The sequence below is a fragment of the Lepidochelys kempii genome, chromosome 10 (genome assembly GCF_965140285.1).
Source record: "Lepidochelys kempii isolate rLepKem1 chromosome 10, rLepKem1.hap1, whole genome shotgun sequence".
Taxonomy (NCBI): Eukaryota; Metazoa; Chordata; order Testudines; family Cheloniidae; genus Lepidochelys; species Lepidochelys kempii.
In genome coordinates, this window is record NC_136389.1 from 69,434,326 (window position 1) to 69,458,759 (window position 24,434).

General features: G+C 42.9%; 1 protein-coding gene across 10 annotated transcripts in view; it reads right to left on the bottom strand.

The window, feature by feature from the left end:
• The window catches only part of FAH (fumarylacetoacetate hydrolase), a 41,093-nt gene extending 19,018 nt beyond the window's left edge, over nt 1-22,075 (bottom strand). For 5 of the 10 annotated variants that reach the window (XR_013636439.1, XR_013636440.1, XR_013636438.1 and 2 more), the window contains exons 1-14: nt 21,899-22,072; nt 18,309-18,419; nt 17,009-17,130; nt 15,223-15,272; nt 13,398-13,488; nt 12,793-12,890; nt 12,589-12,641; nt 11,430-11,529; nt 10,521-10,651; nt 9,601-9,676; nt 8,227-8,273; nt 6,360-6,413; nt 4,930-5,031; nt 3,121-3,238 (exon numbers count right to left, since the gene is read on the bottom strand). Coding sequence is in view for 4 of the 10 variants with exons in the window: in XM_073304111.2 (XP_073160212.1) it covers nt 3,121-3,238; nt 4,930-5,031; nt 6,360-6,413; nt 8,227-8,273; nt 9,601-9,676; nt 10,521-10,651; nt 11,430-11,529; nt 12,589-12,641; nt 12,793-12,890; nt 13,398-13,488; nt 15,223-15,272; nt 17,009-17,130; nt 18,309-18,419; nt 21,899-21,979 (1,234 nt within the window). In the remaining 6 variants the exon portion in view is untranslated. Of the gene's footprint in view, nt 1-1,100; nt 1,510-3,120; nt 3,239-4,929; nt 5,032-6,359; nt 6,414-8,226; nt 8,274-9,600; nt 9,677-10,520; nt 10,652-11,429; nt 11,530-12,588; nt 12,642-12,792; nt 12,891-13,397; nt 13,489-15,222; nt 15,273-17,008; nt 17,131-18,308; nt 18,420-21,898 lie in introns of those variants that run through there. The other 5 variants (XR_012154038.1, XR_012154037.1, XM_073304113.2 and 2 more) reach the window with 4 other exon arrangements.
• Between the last annotated feature and the right edge of the window lie 2,359 nt (nt 22,076-24,434).

Sequence of the window (24,434 nt, forward strand, 5' to 3'; positions counted from 1 at the left end):
ACCATTTACCCCTCCGGATATCTCAGCTCATTTATTGCAGCTGTTGTCAGTTTCAGTAACATATTTTCTATTTCCGTTCTTGGTTCAGGGGATCTATTACAGGGCCCGCTCTTGTGACGTCAGAGCCGTTAATCTTGCCGATGCTTTCGAAGCGGTTAATGGGCTGTACTGATGTGCATGCACCACCGTGTGCTGGATTTTGCCACCTCATTTATTTCAGTGCTCTCTTTGAAGGGCCCCTGCAGTGTCTGCTTAGCTTCATACTCAGACCTTGCATCAATGCTCCTTCACTTGGCTAGAATTATTTTCCTGTGTTCATTCCTTAATTGCCGAAATAGCCAGCCGGGTAAGGCACCGTAGTTTTGCCTCTGTGCTGTAGGTATCCCCCGCCTATGATAGTCCTTGCAAGTTTCCCAGTCCCCAAAAAATGTTCCTTTCACCAGACATATGTACCAGCCTCCATGACTTAGTCACAATTGTTTTCTCTTGCTCATGGCACATTCATTAATTCTTCCTAGTACTTTGGCAGCTTCGTTGTCTGTGTAAATCCTGTGGGCTACTCCACTTAGTATGTGTAAGAACTGGGGGGTGGGGGAGAATGGAAGAAGCTGTTCAGATCAAGGTTAGGTTCTGGCTAGTGAGATTTGTTGATATGAAAAATTTCACAAACAGTTCTCTAAAATGGCCAGCAGAGGAACTGAGGAGATGTCTGCAAAATTGGGTCAAAAAATCTCACAAGAATAGCTTTACCCCATATCAAAAACAGGAGGAAAAAAGTAATTTCTGGTTCTGAATCTGACCTTGAACTAAAAACACAGGAGTCGGGTTTGGATCCAGGAATCTGAACTGGAACCCCCTCTACCATATTCAAAACGGTTTAGATCTAGGATTCTGGGTTCGGCTCCTGCAGCCAGGACAAATGGCTCAAGTGCATGGAGGCTTTGGCTGGGAGTTTCAGAGGAGCCTAAGGGACGCAGGCACTCAAATCCTATTGAAATTCAGTAGGCACCTGTTGTGATAACTGGGCCAACAAATTTACCCTAAGTCTGAGCTTAACTGTGAAAAGTGAGTGAAAGTTCATAAAATGTTACAATAACAAAACGTTGAAAACAGGGAAAGATGGGGAAAAAAAAGAGGCTGAATTAGCCCAAACAAAAAGGCCTACTGATAAAATTCAAAGACTTTATTAAGATAGTGTCTGGTAAACCAGAACAGTGGGAGACCGGCAATCAATGAACCAAAATTGGTGTGTCCAAATTAGGCCCATTGGCTGATAAAATAACGAAGGAGTGAATGACTCTGCCCATCGCTCCTCCTAAGGGCTCCTTAAAATAAAAGTGTTTGAGGAAAACTGGTAGAGAGGAAGCGAAATGGAACAATTGCTGATTCAAAGAAGGGAAAGGAGTGAGCTTCACCATCATGGCTGCCACCCTCATCGTCACCTGGGACCCTGGGATCCATTGTAGCATCATTGGGTCTTCATTGTTCTGATCACAAGAAATGTCCCAACTAGATCAAGCCAAGAGAGGGAGTCAGAGATGACATCTCTACCTCTACTGGCTTCGGCTAAATCCCGAACACCACAAGATATGTGGAGACTCTCTCACATTCACACTGTCTTTTTCCTTTCCCACCTTATTTCTTCTCTTTCCTATCCTCCTTTTGCCTTCTGTCTATGAAAAGTCTGGCTTAGCCAGCCAAGACTGTATATTTTGCAACACCTCTGTAAGCCTGTGACCACAGAAGCAGATAAAAGCAATGCCCTAAAACATCCTGATGCTGGTATGAGTTTGCCAGGACTCGGAGTGGCTGATACGACTGTGTGCTGTGCCTGGGTTTTCCAGCAGCAAGGTTGCAAGGGAGAATCAACACCAGAGACAGAAGCTGCCCTTTCTATCTTTAGGTTTCTGTCTGTCTGTCTTGTTTTCTAGGAAACGGGACCAGACTTCAACAGCAGCAGCACCAGCTCATTTCAACTAATTTTTTCTTTTCTCCAAAAAGGACAGTCATTACTGATGGTTAGTCTCTAAGGTGCCACAAGTACTCCTTTTCTTTTTGTGAGTACCACCTAAGAGACTGTTAAACAAGTGGGGGTTTCTGTCTAAAAACTCTCTATAGCTCAAGGGGAAATGGAACAAGGGATGTTGTTAAAATGAAAGCCGTGCTTAATACTTTACATTCCAAATACTTGAACCATTTTCCCTTCTCGTTCTGTATCTTTAATAAGAGGCTTAATGGTGTTTGCCATGGTACTAAGCAGGCTGAGTTCTCTGTATACCAACCCTTTTTGAAATTGTTTAATGTTAGACCATGTCAGGGGCATTTAACACCTTTGACTCTTTGGGTCCATACATTCCATCTAAATTACACCACCACACCGAACTCTTTAAGGCTCCTTTCAAAATCCCAGTCCTTAGTGTCATGATGGAAAAAAACAAACACCTCCTTTGCTTTCCATAGCAGCTTTTATGCTACCTAAAGGAACAACGCTATCACACATCTCTATGGAGAGGGAAGTGTCAAAAGAGGAATAACAAAGTATCACATGTTATTTTTAGTTTGCAAAAAACCCCAAATCAAAACTACTAGCCCCTAACATATTTTTGTGCATTGCACACTATATATGACTACAGTTATGTGTGTGCGCGCGTGTGTGCATGCAATAACTACTTAAGGGAAAGGCTGGCTAGTGAAAAGCATCACCATTCCTGCTCTGGTGCTGTCTTTTCAGTTCATTCAAAAATATCTGGCAACTTTATTTGATAAAGTTGGGGGGTAGGGGGGGGGCAAGGAGGGGGCAGAACAGAAATCCTGGCATCATGCTCAAAAGGGATCTCTGAACCTAGGAAATGGGGAGCCCATGTGCTTCAATACTAGGGTAACAGGCACTGTATAATACCCAAAAATAGACAGACACTTACAAACAGACCCATACAGCAGATATAGCAGGGGACAGTTTATCCCCCTGCCTTTACCTCCCAGGAACCAGGAAGGGGTCATGTGCAGCTAGGAATTCACAGGCAGCCTGACTCCCACTAGAAATGCTATACATAAAACAACTAGGGGCCACACGCCGTGGTACTCGGCCAGAGAACACACTCATAATCATTTGGTTGTTACCTGTTATAATGACTTCATCCCCATCCTGCAGAAATTTACGAGAATGTCCATTCCCAAGGTCAATTACTTTTGTTCCCTTCCATGACATCTCCAGCAGGGAGCCAAAGTTCTCCGGATCCTTCAAAACATAAGTTAGTAACAGAATTCAGAGTAACAGCCGTGTTAGTCTGTATTCGCAAAAAGAAAAGGAGTACTTGTGGCACCTTAGAGACCAACCAATTTATTTGAGCATGAGCTTTCGTGAGCTACAGCTCACTTCATCGGATGCATACCGTGGATACTGCAGCAGACTTTATATACACACAGAGATCATGAAACAATACCTCCTCCCACCCCACTGTCCTGCTGGTAATAACCTGGATTTGTGCTGGAAATGGCCCAACTTGATGATCACTTTAGATAAGCTATTACCAGCAGGACAGTGGGGTGGGAGGAGGTATTGTTTCATGATCTCTGTGTGTATATAAAGTCTGCTGCAGTATCCACGGTATGCATCCGATGAAGTGAGCTGTAGCTCACGAAAGCTCATGCTCAAATAAATTGGTTAGTCTCTAAGGTGCCACAAGTACTCCTTTTCCTTTTAGTAACAGAATTGTAAAACCATTCCACATGTCTGTACTACCATTAACCACCAAGCCCCTGCTGCTGGGAGTGAGAAAACAAATACAGTATATTGTTGGATTCTGTGCAATGGAACCTTGCCAGTAACAGCCATTGATCCAGTTCATTGATGTGCTAGCTTACTCACCCGTCTTGTGTATTTAACTCCTTACTTGCTGGAGGCCACAACTGCCTAAAGCAGTCTTCTCTTTGGCATCATTAGCTTTTGTAGTGGGCACGATAAAGAAAAATTGGATCCTGTTCGAGGAAGAATGGAGCTAAATCTAGGGCACTATTTCTGCCTCTCAAGTATCTGTCTATTGCTACATTTCAGAGTCCTATTCACATTTCATTGTACAGAGGAATGCTAAATGTTGGTAAATGTTAAAAAGATTTTAATGTAAATCTGCAGCATGGTGTATTAGAGAAAAGAAACAGCACTTCATTTATACACGTGTACCCCAGCAGGATGGTGTAAGTGCTTTATTACGCTGGCACACTGCTGGAGCCTTATAGAAGGACAGATGGCAATGCACTAGGAGCAAGATCCAACCCCCACTCATGTTTCCCAGTGGAAAGTCTCCCGATGACTTTATAGGCTATTGGACATCAGGGTATAAAATATTAACCTGTCCTTATTTTCTATTTCAGCAAGAGGAAGGAAAACAACACATCACACCTCCGACCACCACTGAACAATGTCCAGCAATGTGCTGGTCAGGAGACAGAGCTCCATGAATCCCAAAAAATACATTGGAGAAAGTGGGTTTTGCATTTTCTAAGTAGAGTGCAACACCAGTGCAGTATAAATGAAAATAATGGACTATGAAACTAGGTTCATACAGAATTGAGAGACTTGGAAGTGTTAACACTTTGAAAAAACAGTAACAGTAACACTTATATTATCTAGAGGTTTTCCCTCCATAGATCTCAACATACCGTTGCTGTGGGGTTTGTTTTTAACAATGAGATAGTAGCTGTAACTCACACTGCAGGATTGGGCTACTTTTGTGCAGGAATATTGTTGCCTCTAAAATACCACAACTGGCTTTTATGGATACTGACAGTAGGAAGGCTTAAAAAATATGTACTCCAAAAAGACTAAGGAAGAACTACAAAGATGTCCATAATAAAACAAAGTGGGTTGAAGGCCAGTTTCTAGTTGCTGAGTACTTAGTTATTAGTGACAGCTGTTCGTGAAATGCTTACGGGTCCACTGATTGTTCCAGATGCCAGGAGATCTCCAGGTCTGAGGTTGCATCCATTGATGGAGTGATGAGCCAGCTGCTGTTTCATGGTCCAGTACATGTACTGGAAAAAGGGGGAAGTGAATGACAAACATGACTCTCAGATATCACTAGTCTGTACAAAATGCATTTCATTCTTTCTGGATCATACTGTTAAACATTAGCCCTCAAGAACAACATCCTTATCTAATCAGGAGCCTTCAGCAGCCTAAATGGAACATTTGTAATTACTTTAAATTGATCCTCTGGCTCACTGATTAGTCTCCAGATGTATGGCCTGCTGAATATAAATAGTTTGAAGAGGTGAGAAGCAACTATTGTAACCCTACTTTCACAACATACAGCATATTAATACCACAGCTCCGTAGGCAACTGGCCTGGTCCAAAGCTCAGTGGAATCAATGGGAACCTTTCCAATGACATAATGGACTTTCAATCAGTCCCACTCTATATGAGCATTTGGCCCCTCAGCAGGAATAAGTAGATGTCAATGGAATCCTATGTAGAAGGATTTTAGCACCTGAAGGCGTGGCATTAAAGTTGGGGTTATTGGCAATTTGTGGCTACCAGAGTCAGCTGTTTCTGCGCAATGTAACCAGTCCTAATTATTGTTAAATGGGTAACTAGACAGAAGAAGTGCAGGTACCTGGCAGTACAGCACAGACAACATCAGTCATGTTACTAATATGACTTTCAAGGGGAAGAGCCTCTTTGGCCACTGACTCACTAACCTAGTGAGGGGTTTTTTAAATGAGGTTCAAAGGAGACCGCTGAGAAAAGCCCACAGGTAGGTTTAAAAAAAAAGTGACCTTAACAGAAGGCCAGGTGTTGACCTTAAGAGTATGTCTATGTGCAATAAAAGACCTGCGGTTGGTCCGGTCAGCTGACTTTGGGCTATACAATTATATGTAGATATTCAGAGTTGGGCTGGAGCCCAGGCTCTGTGACCACGCCCCCGCACTGGGTCTCTGAGCCTAGGCTCCAGCCTGAGCCCAAATGTCTACATTGCAATTTTATACCCCCACAGTCCAAGTCAGCTGACCCGGGCCAGCCTGCAGGTCTTTTACTGTAGTGCAGACATACCTTAAGAAGGCTAGATGTTGGGGGCAGGAAAAAGTTCAATAGGGACATAAGAGCAATAAGGGGGAAAACAATGGGGAAATCTGCTCAACATCTTAGGTGTTTATTAACAAATGCAAGGAGTATGGGGAACACACAGGAAGAACTGGAAGGCTTAGTACCCAAGCTACATTAATTAATTAGCATAACAGACTTGGTGGGATAAATCTTGTGACTGGAATTTTGGTATAGAGGGGTAACAGTTTGTTCAGGAAGGACAGGGAGGGAAAAAACAGAAGGAGGGGTTGCTTAATACACCAAGAATATACACACTTGTAATGAGGTCCAGAAAGAGATGACAGGTTTCAGAGTAGCAGCCGTGTTAGTCTGTATCCACAAAAAGAAAGGGAGTACTTGTGGCACCTTAGAGACTAACAAATTTATTTGAGCATAAGCTTTCGTGAGCTACAGAGGCAGATCAAACATTCCGGGTGAAGACGAGAGGGGAAAATTCAGGGTAATGTCATGTTAGGGGTTTACTATAGACCACCAAATCAGGAGGGGGTGGATGAGGCATTTCTGGAACAAACAGAAATATCCAAAACACAAGCCCTGATAGCAATGGGAGACTGACTATCCAGACATCTGTTGGAAAAGTAATATGGCAAAATATAAAAATCTCAAATTCTTGGGATGTACTGAGGACAGCTTCTTGTTTCAGAAGTTGGAGGAAGTAACCATGGAGGCAGCTATTTTAGACTTAATTCTGACAGGGAGAAATTGGTTGTGAATCTGAAGGTGGGAGGCAATTTGGGTGAAAGTGACCATGAAATGATAGATTTAATGATTCTAAGGAAAGAAAGAGTGAGAATAGCAGAATAAGGACAATGGGCTTTAAAAAAAAAAAGCAGACTTTAGCAGACTCAGATAACTGGTAGGCAAGAGCTGATGGGAAGAAAACCTAAGGGTAAAAAGGAGTTCAGGAGATGTGGCAGTTTCTCAGAGAGACAATATTAAAGGCACAACAGCAAACTATGCAAAAGAAATATAGGAAGAATAGCAAGAAGCCAATATGGCCATATGAGGAGCTTTTAATGACCTAAAATCAAAAAAGAATCCTACAGGAAAGATGGAAAAATTGCTAAGATTGAGTCCAGAAGGGTACCACAAGTATAGAAGGACAAAAATCAGAAAGGCTGAGGCACAAAATGAGTTACAGTTAGTGAGGGACATAAAAGGCAATTAAAACAGGTTCTATAAATACATTAGGAGCAAGAAAAAGATGAAGGAAATTGTAAATCCACTACTTAGCGGGAAAGAAGAGCTAATAATAGAGGACATCAAAGCATTTAATGTCTAGTTTACTTCAGGCTTCACTAAAAACATGGTGACCAGATGCTGAACACTATTAATATTAACAAGGGGGAAGGAGCACAAGCCGAGCGAGCCAGAGAGAGAGAGAACAGGTTAAAAATATTTAGATACATTAGATGTATTCATGTCGGCAGGGCTTGAGATAATTCATCCTAGGATACTTCAGGAACTAGGCTGCCCTAATTTATATTGAGCCCACTTTTCCCTCACCCTTCTGGGTTCGGTAGCCAGTGGAGTTGAGTAAAACTCAAGGCTTAGGCCCAATGTTAAACACTGGCTATAAAAATAGCTGCCTAGAATTTGTCTCGCAATTGTTTAAACTCTTTGGGTTAGAAACCAGGAACTAAAATCCAGTGTGGACACAAAACACACTATGCAATCCTGCAGCTGGCATGTCCACATTTATTTGACTGGTGTCCTCCATCGCACTTGGACTGGGGCAAATGCTGTGTTCACCTCTGTGTAACAGCAGTGATGCTGGAGGCAAACACACGCTGGGTGGAATTAGGATGTTTTCATCCATCTTTGTATAGTGTGCGCCCTTCCCCCACTCTGCCCTTGCACCATCGCCAGCAAAACTATTATAGCACACGTAGAACTTTTTTGGTGCTAAGCCCTAGTTGCAGGAAAAGACAGTCTCTGTTCAGAGCTGAAGCTCCCAAGTGTTTGTAAATCAGCTGGGACAACAGGCATCACCAACTTTCCTCTTGTAACAGGCCTGATTCTCAGCTAGTGTAAATCAGTGTATGCTGATTTATACAAACTGAGTATGGGACACAATGTGCCAGCATCATTTGAAATGAATGAAATTAAACCATACTCTTACCTTAAAGTTTGATTTGCATATTGTGGCTGGGTTGCTCATTCCTTCTCCTAAAGGGACGGGGGGGAAAAGCAATCAATGGGAAAATTGCACTAGGTGAAGACGTCTATGGCATTTTCATTTTATGGCTGGACAGAGGCTTCCATTGCCATTGTCAGGCTCAGCAGAAAATAAGCAATGACATACTGTGTCTTGGTAGGAAGGGCTGCAAGAGGAGGAAGTATGCCAAACAATCTGATTTCTATCCCCTGCTCTGCCACAGACTTCCCCTATGACTAAGTCACTTAATCTCTTGTACCTCTGCTTCCCTCACCATAAAATGGAGATATTATTTCCCTGTCTTCTAGGGGAATTGTGAGGCTTATTTCGGACAAATGGCAGGATCTACAGAAATACATAGTATTATTAAAAGGAAAAATCTCCTTTGCTATTTTCATTTTCATACCACCTTACCTTCAACATGATTCTAGCTTAAGTCCTTATGTGGCCCTCATCAGTAGAATAGCATTCCGATTTTATGATGACACAGAGAGACTAAGTGACATGCCCAAGGTCACACAGGAAAACTGTGGCAGAGCAAGGAACTGAGTCTGTGACTCCATAGTACAGGGTACTGTCTTAACCACTGGCCAAACCTTCCTCTGGTTCTCTCTTTGATTCTCTGTATCAAACTTTTGCTGCATCATCCCAAGAGCCCACGAACTGCACCTGTGAAGGGGATGTGTTGGGGATTGAAAGGCAAGAGATGGCAGATACACAATTTCCTGCACCCCCTTGCTGGCCTGTTCTATTGGGCGTTAGGGTGCTGAGCTCCTCTTCTACTGATACACATGCAGTAGCAGGACCATGACAATCCTGCACATTAAGCATAGCATCAGAGGGTCATGTTCTGATCCCTATACTCATTTCGGGACATACCTTACTCTACACGTCCCAATGAAGTCAGTCATCTTTCACCTCTAGTAAAACACACATTCTTAGTACTCTTTCCCTGGTCTTCCCTCTCTCCATTCCTTCTGATTATTAGTTACCACTTGTCACATCTTGTTTTAATTAGACTGCAAAGCCATTGGAGTACCGTGGAGCTCTGAGCCCGCTTGGGTGTCTAAGTGCCATCAGAATAAATAAATAAATAAATAAATAAATCTTCAGGTTGTAAAATGGTCATATGCAGCCACCGCAAGGGGACTGTTTCCCACAGTACGGCACTGCACTGAACTAACGAGTGGGCACATTATGAGCTTTTTGACCTTTCTCTGACTCAGCAAGTATTGCCCTATGCGGAAATCAGGATCCCAGAATGGATGGACCAATATGTCTGAAACATGGCGAATTCTACATCACTTTAACTCCACAAATCATGAAGCGTTACTGTACCTTTGATAGCGACAAAGAGATTTATGTCAAAAGCATAGGGTTCTTCATCGCAGAGGTATGGCAGTGGCTTGGGAACCTAAAGCACATAACAAGCATTACAGCCTGAAGGCCAAAGGGAAAGAGAAAAGTCTAGCACATACCTGGGGACATTTAGTAAGAGCTCTCTTCCCATTCCCTTTGCCTTCATGAATAATTGCCTACCCTACTGCTTCACATACACAATTATGTCACAAATGTTTACACCACCACCGAGGTATTCATTTAAGCAAATGCACTTTTTCTCCTGGCCTCCAAAAGCGCTCTTGATTTTTCACATGGTTGTTAAACCCAAACAAATAAAATTTTAGTGCACCTTTGTCCTGATTTGGCACAGTGTGTGTACTCAAAGTTGGCAGAAGGCTTGCAGTTTCAGACCTGAGAAGAGCGATTTGTAAACTCTCTTCACTGTATTAAGTCTAATTAAATGGCTACATGCCATAGAATCAAATACCCTCAAACTATGGGTAGGCTTGATTCTTGATCAGAACATTTTAGCTAGAGCCCATCATCCCTATCACTTACTGTAAGCACTTGAAGTGTTACCAAATTCTAGAGAGAAGCCTGCCGATTAGCACCGTTTCTAAGCACATATGTTTGAGAGAGATATTCTTCTTGTGCTGCTCACATCTACAGATGGTTTTCTAAGCTATGCAGCCATACTCACCATGACTGAAAACCTGGCCCCACTGAAGTCAATGTGCATTTTCCCCACTGGTTTCAGTGGGGCCAGGATGTCATTCCATATCTTGGAGGCAGGATCAAGCCTTGAAGTCAGTAGAAAGGTGCTGGTACAACCAAGAGTTTCTGTTCTCAGACCCTAGAGACCTTCGTTCTATTTTCACTCAAATCATTTCTAGCGACCCAGCTGTTCTCTTGCTAACCTGGACCGGGTTTGGCAACACAAATGGCATGAGAGCTTCCATAGTAACAACCCATGGAGAGATGGTTGTGCCAAAGCTCTTGCCCAGAAATGGACCCAGTGGAACATATTCCCACTTCTGAATGTCACGAGCTAGGAAAAAAGGAAAAATCAAAGAAACATAATGAAATTTTCAGAGAGTTACACAGACTTCAGGCTAGTGATGGAGTGCCAGATGAGAGCTCTGCACACCAACAGCCAGCACCATCCACAGAACAAGCAATGAAATGCTACCCACTTGCCCAGGGTAGTTCAACCATGACCTAAAGCAGTCATCTGAAGGGCTCAAAAGCACAGTTCGAAGTCCTCTGGGTAGGTCTCGCTTAGGAAGAGCCGCCAAAGTTAGATCAGGGTTCATTAACTCCAACCCATCCAATATTTTTACCCTAGCCTAGACACTGGTTAACATCTTTTACTTCCATTTAACTAGTTAAAATCAATCTTAGGGTCCATCTTGATTAGCTACATTGAGCTACAAAGTGTTCACCCGTGTCTACACTAGGGAATATGTTGTAATTGTTAACTCTTTTCCCTCTAATCTACAGCTACCCTCTGCTGAGTGCACCAGCTATGGCAATGATTTATGTCACATCCCTGTCAATCAGGAATTAGACCTAAAATCAGCTCATTTCACGTAGACAGCTAGATGACTTCCATTAGGAGTAGCTCTTAGTCATTAGTGACCTGAGCTGGATTTGAACCAATGCCTGAGAGTTGTAGACTCTATTCTACTCCCACAGCCCTCAGCCCATCAGTGTCGTGAGTAGTTTACATTTCCATCATTTAAAACAAATACAATATCTGTCAATATTTTAAATATCTTGCAACAGCAAAAAGCATTCCCCCAGGGAATCAGAGTAACGCTTATTACCACTCCAGTCATTCATAAGGACCATTCCAAAAATGTGCTCATGAGCTGTGTCGACTGGGATAGGCTTCCCAAACTCGTTTCCGGGGCCTACAAAGAACGCCTAAAATGGAAAAGAAAATGCTTTAACCAAGTCAAAGTTTTGAAAATAAGAACTTTGTTTACACCAAGACAAATCCCCTGCAGGTAGTGCTACTAAAGAGGAGGGCAGACAAGACAGATAGGGTAGAATGTGATTTTACTTGCTTTCCGCATTAACTTTAATTGGAATCTCCTTGTGCAGATGAAACAAGTTACAGTTTTTTCCTTTCCCCATGTGAGAGAGCAGGGTTGAATCACCTGAATAGTAGTGAGCTGATAAGACTCAGTTTTCTGGGGAGGAGGGATTGCTCAGTGGTTTGAGCATTGGCCTGCTAAACCCAGGGTTGTGAGTTCAATCCTTGAGGGGGCCATTTGCGATCGGGGCAAAAATTGGGGATTGGTCCTGCTCTGAGCAGGGGGGTTGGACTAGATGACCTCCTGAGGTCCCTTCCAACCCTGGTATTCCATGATTAAACTCAGGGCCTGAATTTGCCAAAAGGCACTCTCATCTAAACTGCAGCTCCCACATGCACAGAGCTATAGCTAGTGCACTAAGAAATATGATCTAGTCTCCCTATGCAGAGGTTCTAATTTCCTGTAACAGAACCTTACGCAGCGAACTCTATGCTTCCCGTTTGCCCAACCAAGGGAATCTTCCCTTCTTCTCTCCATCCCACTCTGCTTAGACCTTTGCAGCTACAGCGATCAACTTAGAGACTGGCTAAGGGGCATGCCATGGGCTAACAGAAAATGAATATACTGGGTATTTCTTACAAGAGTCTCACTAAAATACACCGTCCCTACCAGTCCCCAATATGCAGCCACTGCCTTTCACACCCCTTGCACTGGAATGATACTGAAGAGAAGTTAACCTAGAATTGCTTTCTTTCCCATGCAACTCTTAGGCATGGAATTCTCCCCTTTGAAGCAAGTTCTACAGCAGGCAATATACCACCCAGATGGAGGTGCTATAAGAATGGTACCTGTATATAACCTATGTCATGTTACGTTTTCATAACAGGCTCAGCTTTTTACTCTTTTATTAAAGGGAAAGAGATGTAATATAATAAATACATCCTACCATTTCTAACTCAATGTCCAAAAGTTTGCAAGCACCGAACACTGGAGGTTTAGCTGTGAATTAAACAGACAGAAAGGTGCATTATGAAGCTCAAAACAAACAAGCAAAGAAGCTAGAAAAGACAAGATGCAGCCAAACATATTCCAATGCCATGCTGCTCGCTAAGGAGAACAGTGCATTTCCATGGCATGACCACGAACTCACCATCGTCAGGTTGCATCTGCCCTACTGGTCTTTGAATTGGTGTTCCAGACACCACAACTGAAGATGCACGGCCATGGTAACCAACGGGTAAGTGCAACCTTGTTAAAGCAAAGCATTGATTGTGTGTTAAATGCTGTATTACAATCACTAGAACCATACACTGTGGAAGCTCAAAGCACTCTACAGTAAGTTACTAAGTTTCACTGTCTAACCACTTTAGAATACGTTTGTCCTCTGAATGGTGCCACCTTTTTAGGCATCCATATTTATTTACTGACACTCAGTCATTGGTTTCTTGCTATATGAGAAGAACCAGCTTTCAGATTAAACTGTCTCTGAATCAAGGAGCTGCAACTGACTCCTTGCAGTCACTCCTTTCTGCTACAACTAAGCACAGCTCAGACATAGCGGAGAATGGAGACGTGAAGTTTCAGACACTGTGGGACAGATCCTCAGCTGGTATACATCGTTGTAGCCATAGCAGAGTTATATGTACACTAGCTAGAAATCTGTCCTTGGGGGATTATTTTCCTGGAAGGTTACAGAGACCTTTGCAAAACATGTAAAACATGACATGTGAGAAAAAAAATAACTGAACTACGAACCAGTTAGGCATCAAAGCATTCTCCTTCCCTCTGAACATGATCCCAACATTTGTAGCATGTTGCCTTGAAGAATAGAAGTCAGTGTAGTCTCCTGGGAAAAAGAAAAGCACAAAATATAGATCAACTGTATGAAAACCCTTATCTGGTAGGGTGAAGGGGCATAAACGTTCCACATTCTGTTACCCTGAAAAGGATGGGGAAGGGGAGAGAGAAGTAGAGGAGTTTGGAAACATGTAGTCACAAGACTGTAGTAATCATACAGATGATCTATAAGAGGGGATGGTTGCCAGCTGCACATGGAGGATAACGCAGCGCAAAACTGGTTACACACTGCAAAACTGTTTACTTTTTTTAAAACTTGCAGTGAAGAGTGGCAAGAAAAAACACCATTTCAAACCATTAGCTACAAATATATGAACAAGCCATGTGCTTTGTACAGTTTAACCATTTTCTATTGTCATTTTCATTTTGCTGATGCCATTGAGAATGCAATACTGCTAACAGAGGAAAGGATTTTGTAAACAGTGCATTTACTGCCCCCTAGTGCCCTTTTTGGGAAATGGTTTGACTCACATTTCAATTACCTTGGTAGCCCTAATGGAACTCAAAATGTATGCAGTGGGAATGAAAAATATCAAAGATTATAAGAGACTTTTTTCCCCTTCCTAGCTCCACCCTTAACTTGCTGAGCCCACACATGGTTTCAGGTTCCCAGTCTAGCACCAGTTCCAAAGTTATTGACAGAAACAGTGTTGCCAATTCTTGTGATTTTAATCACACGTCTCGTGCTATTTTGTTACAGCTCCAGCAGTCAGGTGATTATGTGAGAATCACAGCTTTCATTTAAAGAAAAAAAAAGGCTGCCCTTATAGTTGCAGAGAAAAGCTTAAAATTTGACCCACATGTACCATAAAGGCTCAAAACCCAGAAGGCGAATAATATTTTATTTATTTTTAACTCTCACGATTGCTGGTGCCTGACCTGTTTGAACATTTGGGTTTGGTAGTACTGCAGAAGAACTTGCAGGCCACAGTGGCAGAGATAATTTTTGAAATTCAACTGGTCACAGGTTAGAAATAAGGCTGATTTCACCCAGTCTCCCTTCCTTGGTTTGTATTTATCAGCTCTGTTAAAATCAGCCTCGATCCCCCATAAAAACACACACACTCATACAGGTCTTGACTTTTCCTTCACCTGAAGGTCATAATATATGTGCTCAGATACCATAGTGACCGACAACCCTATAGAAATACGTGGAAATGGTTGCTCTGGTGCTTTCCAGAATTGTCAGACGTAATAATTTAACCTAACGAGAGTTACAAGTCCCCCAGGCACCCAGCCTCCATAAACCCAGGACCTGCAGGAGTCATCTTGCAACATCAATGCAAAATTCAGCCCAGTGCTCACCCTTGGGGCAAGCACGACACTGCTCTGCTAGGGAGGATCTAAATGGCACAACTGAGCCTGAAGTTATTTGTAGTTACATGACACAGTGTTCTGAAATCAAGATAATCATCTGCCTAAAGAAAAGGGCTTTGAGCCAGTGGGGTCATACGGGCCTTTGGAGACATAGTTCTGACTTCAGGGATTAGGGGGACCAAGGAACCTTGATTTGATTAAGTTAGTAAAAGTTGCTTACATCGGTGTTAAAATACAGCACACACGTTTTATTTGTGACATCAGTAATATCTGCAATTAATCCGTAATATCTACTTTACACCCATTCCTTGTCACAGCCACAGTCTGACCATCCTGTAAATTTGGGGCATGTGGGAGTCTCAGTGGCTACAAGCAAATCGTGTAGGTTTCAATTCACGAGACTTACCGATTTTAGCTGGAAGGTGCATTATAGTAGAGGCCTGAGGTACAAATGCTCTAAAAATACAAAACAAAGATTACAACTCTCAAAAAAGCCGGTGTCACCCTGGGCTGGCTTAGAGGAAGTTCAGTCTCTTTTTGCACTAACTTCGTTCTGGCATCTGCTTTGAAAAATCTTGCCTTGCCGCAATTCTGTGCTAGCTCATGGTGTATAAAGTAAGCGCACAGAGGGTACAGGCTGCTATTGCACTGAAGTGGTTAACTGATTCTACAAGCTCCTGTGAGGAAATGTACAATAGTGCACAGGAAGGGTTGCATGCTTGGAAGACCTCACTCTTTTCCTACAGCAGCACATGGGAGGAAATGCATCCACTGAGATGCACTGGAAGGTGAGTATAGATGTGTCCTCACTGCACTCTACTGGATGGAAGGTGTGATCTCAAGTGTTTTAGTTTCAGTTGCCCTCCTGCAGGAGGCCTACAAAGACACTAACAGCCTGTATACTACTGACAGCAGTAAAGCTCAAAAGGTCTCCCCTTAGCACAGGTGTTAAGACACCCTTGTTTTCTGACCTCACAAGTGCTAAACCCTTCAGGCCTCTTGGGATACGTCTACACTGCAATAAAACACCCGCAGCTGACTCAGGCTCGCGGGGCTCAGGCTGTGATTGGGTATAAAATTACAGTGTAGATGTTTGGGCTTGGGCTGGTGCCCAGGCTCTGGGAACCTGAGGATTAACTCTGCAATTTTATAGCCCCCCCATCCCGAGTCAACTGACATGGGCCAGTCACAGGTGTTTTATTGCAGTGTGTAGACATACCCAGACTTTCATGCTGCATGCATGGAATTTATGGGACCAAGGCTGCTGGCCTCATGTATGGGCGACCGCCCTCCACCTCTACCCCTCACAGCCAGCCCAAGGCCCCTTAAACCCCCAAGCGCTAGGCCCAGGGGGAGGGTAAGGGTTGGAGGCACCCTGGCCGGGGGCTCCTGTGGTGCACCAGGCTCCACTTGCTAGTCCTGGCAGGAAGGGGAGGGACAGTACTTCCTCCTCCTCTGCACTGACCATTCCCAGGGCTGAGTCAGACTCACCTCTGGGAACCTCCCCCAGCTGCATGAAGCACTGCATGCCCTCCTCCCCCTGCTTCTTGCGCCCATCACTCCCTAGCTACGGGGGGAGCTGCCCCTGCATTTGCCCAGGGCACCATTTTCCTTAACACCAGTCCTGCATGGGACTATACAGATATCTATACATGCAGCCAGCTCCGATTTCATTACAGCAAGGAACCCGCCTGAAAGTTTACCTCAGGTTGATACTGTATTGTGCCTTCTAAGTTTACAAAAGGCCTTGAGAGCTACACAACAGATCCATCTCTCCAGAGCTATGTTAAATATTTACACAACGCCACTGTTAAATGAAGTATTGAGGGAGGGAGAGACGACTGGAACCGCAGTGACATTCAACTACCCTTCTCCAGGGAACTGGATTCTCTGCCAGCGAGAACACCTCTTTATAACACCTCTTTAGGTGATGGACTGATTGCTTCTGTTTACACACCAGCAACTTCTAACAGTAGTGTGCAACTAGCTTCCAAGCCTCAATAATAATAGCAACCAAACTGCTCCTCTCCTCCGACTCTCCACGAATATCTCCTCCAGCTGGGAATGACACCCCAGCTCAAAATACAGACAGACCCTGAGAAGGCTGAAGTACCAAATAAAAGTGCTTTGTACATGTGATGAGGAACCACGAGTGTTAATCTTGAGTCACTTCCAGATCCCAAATGCCTCACCTTTTCCGTAGCTCAGAGTTGTCTCTCAGTGTTGGCTCACTGGCCGACAGTAGCTTTTGGAGAAACGTTCTAGCTTCCTTCCAAGCTTCGTGGCCCAACCCCATGAAGTCATTAAGGGTTGGCTAAAACACAGTATGAAGGTAGAGATGTGTGAGAGAACATTTGTTTTCTCAACTCCCTTTGCTGTACATGTGGGGTATCTCCTGTGTTACCAGTACTGAGATTACATTACTAATCCTGAAGTAACAGGCAGCTCCATGCACAGAGACCCTGCCTATCATGATCATTAATATGGTCTTATTGTTTCTTTGTGCTCCCCCACTTGTCAACCAGTATACATCTGTTGTATCTGACTCATACTTAGATTGCAATGTCCCTTCCCCAAAGAGAATGTTTTTGTACAGCATTTATCACTATAGGGTCCTGATCTGTGCGATAGGTGCTCTTGCAAACCAAATAAATAAATAAATCAAATAATAATTAAAATAATCATCCACCTACATCTTCAAATACCATGGAAGCTTGCAATGACAAGACTAGTTGTGATCTGAGATATAAATTATATTCACCTCCCATGCAGAGAGCCAGCAAGGGCTATGTACCACTTAAATCCCACTTAATCCAAGTTGTTTCCTCTTGGAGATTCTTCCTTATGAAGATGCCAGAAATGTAGGGGTTTAAGTGGGACTGGAGTGGTGTATAAATCTTGGTACTGGCCCTCTGAACTCGGTAGATTTCACTCCGTAGTGCACTTCTTAATCAACAGAAAGAAACTTTTAGGAGAGCTCATTTATTTTACTTCTGTCTAAATTTTAAATTGCAGGTGCTCTTTGTTAGTGGCTCCATTCCTAAGCGATGTAGGTTCCAATTCAGCAAAGTGTGCGCTCCCCCTACACCTGCCACTTCTGCACAGGAAGGAGAGGCCTGCCTGTGCTTTGCTGAATTGGGGCCATAGTCAGACCATCTAACTCTCTGCTTCTGTGGATTGCTGCAGAATCATCTGAGTAGCCATGTGCACTCAGTGCCAACCCAGCACTGTTACACTCCAGTTTTAAGCCAGTAATTCCATTCAGCAGAGTTACACTGACATGAAACAAGATCACCACAATGGTGAATCAGTCCCAATTCCCCATGCCCCCCACCCCTTTAAAAAAAAAAAAAAAGGACAAACCAGCAACTCAAGCATGCACATGTAAACTACCACAATGCTCTCGATCAGAGTCTGGGTCACTAAAATTTCACATGACAATTCATTTAAAACATGGTGGAGATGGACATTGTCAAATTGTATGATAAATACCTGGTCAAAGACATCCTGGTGCTTGGAGAGGGCTGGTCCACTAAAAAGATGTTTAATAGCACTCAGTTCCAATACCTGGTCTCCAATTGCCACCCCAATCCTGTGCCTAGGCTACAATTGGAAAAAAACGTGTTTATACCTGTGACCAATAATGCTCTTATGAGGGTTCTGGGGAAAAACAAGGGAGTACAAGGAGTTTAAGTGGGGCAGGAGTTGAGGCGCTACCTTGGTGCCTACCTTACCATAGTTATAATTGATGGACAAAGGCTGCTGATTTTAAAATTTAAGAGGAAGGCAGGGGAAGCTGCATTATTTTTTTTGGCAAATTCCTCACAGATTTTGAGGGTGGAAGGACACCCTTCCACCACAACCTTCCAGGGGTGGGGTAAGGGGAGGATATTGTCCTTCCTTCCTGCCTATCCATCCATGGTACCCATATACACTCCCCATCCCATCACCATAGTATCAGAGGGCCACACAACCTTTGTGGGCTCATCCCCAAGTCCCCATGAGGTAGGGAAGTGCTATTATCCCCATTTTATAGATGAGGCAGAGAGAAGTTAAGTGATTGCCCAAGGTCACACAGGAAGCTTGTGGCAGAGCAGGGGACTGAATCTGAGTTACCCAAGTCCCAAGCTAGTGCTCTTATCACTGATCCATCCTTCCACATGAGGAGGTGGAAAGGCTGGTGTGGAAGGTTCCCTCCATGTGTATATTTACCTATCACTAAAAAATGAAAATAAAAACAAACAAAGCAAAAACACTGCTCATTTGTGACAGTTTTTAATAGGATCTACACAAAAACTCTGTTCAGAACTTGCACTGCTGTCTTTGCAGTGGCACAGACTACATCCCCCCTACCACAGCTGTGCTGAAATCAGAAAGATGCTTTGGCATTACAAACAGAAGTTCCAACTGGTAGTGAATTTAAATGAAATATAGCCATAGTAATCAGTTTCATTCCAAAGAAAAGTACAGATATTCAATTTTGTCTCAATGAAAATAGAATAAAACCAGTACAGATTAAAAAACAACTGCTTTCAGCCTCTCTTCTTTGAGCAAGACCCCAAATCTGATTTGCACAAATATAATCCTAGATGTTTATTCAGCAGGCATTCCTGCCAGAAAAATCTCAGGGCCGGACAAGTTAATATGTAACCTGTAGCCCTAAATAAAATCTGTTATTTTAACAGAGCGATTATTATAATATTGTGATAGGACATTAATTTCCAAAAGGTATAAAATTATTTGAATCAACTTTAAAAAAAATTGAGACATTTGCGCAAGAATAGTTACTAGGGAAGGAAAAAATGCACTATGTAGTAACACACAAACACGCATCCGGGAACAGATTAAGGGCACGTCAGCACTGCAATAAAACACCCACGGCTCGCCCATGTTAGCTGGCTCGGGCTGTGGGACTATAAATTTGCAATGTAGGGTTAGCTGGCTCACGTTAGCTGGGTCGGGCTGGAGCCTGGGCTCTGGGACCTTTCCCACTCATGGGGTCCGGTCCAGAACCCAAACTCAGCTTGAGCCCAAATCAGCTGACAAAGGCCAGCTACAAGTGTTTTATTGCCATGTAGACATGCCCTTAGTTTCATCATCCAGCTTTTATCTTTGGAAAACACCAGATAATTAGAGCCAAGGCTCTTCTATGCTGGAATTCATTTTTAAACTACAACTGAGAGGCAAAAAATGCTAGAGTAACTGAGAACCATTATGATGATTCTGCAATGTTCATTAACCATTGATAATCCTCCAGCTTCTGTTTCCAGAGGTATCTGCTTGCCAGCTCTCTCTTTTATGATGTGTGTTGGGGGGGAGGGGAGGGGTGGGGTGTTTCAGAGGCTCCTGTCCTTCATTGCTAAATGTGCACATGAATGTAATCTGTTGCAAACAGCAGTGCTGTACAGTAAATTGGAGGTACATGGTGTGATTTTCAAAAGGAGTCTAAGAGAGTTAGGGACCCAGTTCCCATTGAAATGGCAATTGGGTGACTAACCCCATTGGGCTTCTTTCAAAACCCTAGTGATGTTTTCCTTGTATGGCCAGAAAATATAAGTGTTGCTGTAGCTGTGTTGGTCCCAGGATATGAGAGACACAAGGTGGGTGAGGTCATAGCTTCTTCAGGTCAACTTCTTCAGACCTGAAGAAAAGCTCAGTGTAAGCGTGAAAACTTCTCTCTCCCACCAACAGAAGCTGGTTCAATAAAAGATAGGCCCTCACCCACCGTGTCTCAGAAAATATAAGTCCCACAGTGTGGTCCTTGCACATATGAATTGAACGGAACAGTAAATATATAAAACAATGGTTTTCAACCTTGAGTTATTTGCGGACCACTACAAATTTCAAATGGATGTGTGGACCCCTTTGGAAATTTTAAACAATCTGTGAACCCCCCAGGAGTTCATGGACCACAGGTTTAAAACCACTGTTCTATGGGAATGACAAACTTTTGCGGCTCCCTTAGACAGTCTGTGGCCCCCTTAGACAGTCTGTGGACTCGCAGGAGTTCACAGACCACAGGTTGAAAACCACTGATATAGAAGATACAGAAGAGACTTGACTTGTCCAAAGTCACTCAGGTTAGTCAGTTGCAGGGTTAGGAACAGAACCCAAGTCTCCTGACTCTCAATCCAAATTAGGGGGAAAAATAAAAGGGTAGGCCCTTAATTTATAGGATTAGAATTGTGGTCCTGTAGACCACTATCATGTTTAAAACAAACTTCACTTGAAAAAGATATTTAGCTTGGAAGGATTTGATTTTTAATCAGTAAACATCAATTCCACTGTATATACAGGAAGTGACAAAAATATTTAATCAATAATAGTCCAAATTTACTGACATGCAAAGTAAGAAAAATGTTGCTTGAGAGCTTATTAAAATTTGATTTAAGGATATTTACTGTGTATATTGACATCTGATATTGACAATTTGTGTTTTAATGCTTATAAAACTAACTTTGTATCTCAATAGCTACTGTCACAGCCTAATTATATTTTACACAGATTATTTCTTTCATCAAATTTAGCTTTCAGATACATCAATTCATATTGCTTACAATGTACATTCCACAATACAACTAAGATTAGTAGTATATAGGATAAAAGTTAAAATGGGGCTTTGAGAGGGAAGAGGAAGGAGAGGTTAAACTCAGCCATAAAGGAGATAACAGAAAATGGTGCTGGTAAAGAAAAGTGAAAACTTTATAGCATACAGAGGGGCATGAGGAAATATAGACTTTTATACTCAAAAGCAGAAAATATATTATATGCATTTAATATGGATTTAAAGTAAAGTACTTATAAAAATATTAATGTTCTTTAAAGAAATAGCCCTCAGGTCATCACATCAAGAAAAGACAGTATAAATGTTGAAGCTTCCTAGTGTAAACAGCTAACCCCTAAGATTCCCAGCCAGGAAAGCCTTTCCTGTCCCTGGTATCTGGGGATCATCACACAGCATTTGAAAAAAAGAAAAAGAAAAAACTTTTCTCCTCATTCATAGCCTCTGAACTTCAGAGCAAAGATTCACCCACAACAGCAGCAATCTTTGCAGCACAAAGACAAAGCAGCAGATAACTCACCTTCTCCTCTGTAGAGAAAACCCCATAGGGAAGGTTCTGAAGAGGGAAATCTGAGTTCTCCTCTATCTGGATGAAGGACATTTTGAGCTCAGGGCAAGCTATGGTGCAAACACGCTCTCAGCTCGGCTACAACCACACCAGGAGAGCCTCCACATGTTGCATTAGACAATGTGGATCTGCCAGGCCCACCCTCTCCTTCAGCCACAAACCAATCAGAAGCCACTCTCCAGCCCACCCCCTTCAGCCCTGCTCCTGCTTGTAGATGGTTAATGAATACCAGAGTTCTGCATGACTCAGCAACACGGGCCTCTGCACCGTTAACCGTTTCTGGCTAGAGCCTCTTTGAGAGGAGTATATTGTATGGTTACTGAAGGGAAGACTGTTCCCCCTTCCTGAACCCTTGATTACTGGGAGAAGCTATAGATGTGCACCTGCTGGGCCAGGAGACACATTTGTTTCCCTTCTGTTGGGGGCACTTGGCTATAGAAGTGATAGTAACAAATGACCCTACAAGAACCCAGGCACAAAAGGGGCAGCTCAGATACCATGGGGAAAGCAGACAGTTTTTATTTAGCATTTGTTCAGTTTAGAAGTTCCACAAGAACCTGATTCCATCTATAAAGCTCCAGCTGCTGAGGTGCAAATATCTGCAAACAGTGGCAAAGGACAGAAACCACCACCTCACTCTACACCATATCCTTGCCAGCCGTCCTAGGTCCTTTGGAGGAAAACCTAGACCAAAAAATTAAAAACCCAACACCACTGTTCTACATGTGGACACAAGGCTGAATGTAAAAGCAGGACTTTTTAAAAAGAAGAAAAAAAATAATGAGGTAGGATGGGGGAGAAGATTCTTTTTCTATAAAGATTTTTAGACTCCTGGCTATCAAACCACAAAGCTGATTATCTCAAATTGATTTTGGTGGGGGATGAGTAGTTAAATGAACAAAGATTTGCTTGGATTTATTTTGACTTGCTCTGTCAGCTCTTTAATGTGGCAATCGTAGGACCAGACTCAACTACTTTAAATTGGCACAGCTTCATTGACTTCAGTGGTGCTATGCCAGTTTACATGAGCTGAAGCCTTGGCCCATGTAATTTCAGGAATGTTCTTTGCAAGGAAAAATTAGCTTCCAAGCAGTTATGTACTATGTTTAACTGAAGTAATATCATAGTATACCGTGAGATTTGAATACCTACATTATTACGGTAGCCAGCATTTATTGCTAAATATTTCCACAGCTGATTTGATTTTATCTATACCCAAACAAAAGTCATATAGTTAAAGCATTAAGTTTTGAGAATGTGTTTCATTGAAACACACTTAATACCCCTTCCAGAATTAAGATTTCTTATAGCATCACATTTAATGATGCAACAGATGCACTGGTATAAAGGGAATTAAATGCTCATCCGCTAGCATCAGGCAGACCATTTACTAGGATGTGAAGCATCAATGGTCATACTACTGTCATTAAGTGCAGCAAGAGTCAAATCAAACTCCAGTGTGATGTGCTATTTCTATTTTAGTGCATGAATAGTAGTAAATGGTGAAGGATGTTGTTCAAAGTCTATTCATTGTATCCAATGCACTTAACTCCTAGAGGAATTTTTGTAAGCTTGAAAGACAATGATAGCATGCCCTCAACAGCCAGGCTACAAAGACTTATTTCATTGGTTCAAAACAGATTGCACGGAGGAGGAACTGGATAAGGTTGACTCTAAATCTTTGTCAATAACCCCCATCTGATTTTGGAATAGCAGCATTTTAAGCTCTAGTTTCCTCCTGCTTACGGGTGGTGGTTCCCAATATGTGAGGTAGGGGGCACAGTCGTTCCTGCCTCATGTGATAAGTGCAGAACCAAGTGGCAAAGGGAGCCTTGGAGCTCCAAAGGCAGCTGCTTTCCCTGCACTTGTTTCCCTCCTCCTCACTCAGGGATGTCAGCCTTACTCCTGCTCCTCCCTCCTCCATGGAGCAGAGAGACAGCAGTTCCTTTTAAGCCAACCAGCCTCTCTTTATGCATGTTGTGCCTGTTCTCTGGTCAGTCCTGCAGCAGCACCTCCACACCAATGGGTCACTGTGCTAAATATGTAGTGGAGATGGAGGAAGAGAAAGGAAGCTGGGGGGGACGGGGGACTGACATTGGGGGGAGGAAGAAGATAAGCGAGACGGGCCAAAAACTGGAGAAGGAAGATGCAGAAAACGGGAAGGGAACTGGGTGCAAGGGTAGTAGGGGGAGGGTAAAAATGGTAAGCAAAACCTGCAAAAATATAAAAAAGACAGGGAAAAATACAAGAATCAAGGGAGATGTGACTACCATGCTATGCCATTGCATGATGACACGTGGATGCACTGTTCACAAACATCATAAATGAGGATCTTCTTTAACCCAAAAAGACTGGGGCACCATTGAAATATCTTGATTTGCAAGACCCTGATTCATGCCCTCCCCCCATGTTCCATAGCCAACGAGTCCTTAGCAGTGCATGGTTCAAAGTCCATATCTGATTTTCAAAGTTAAAACCTCCATATGAT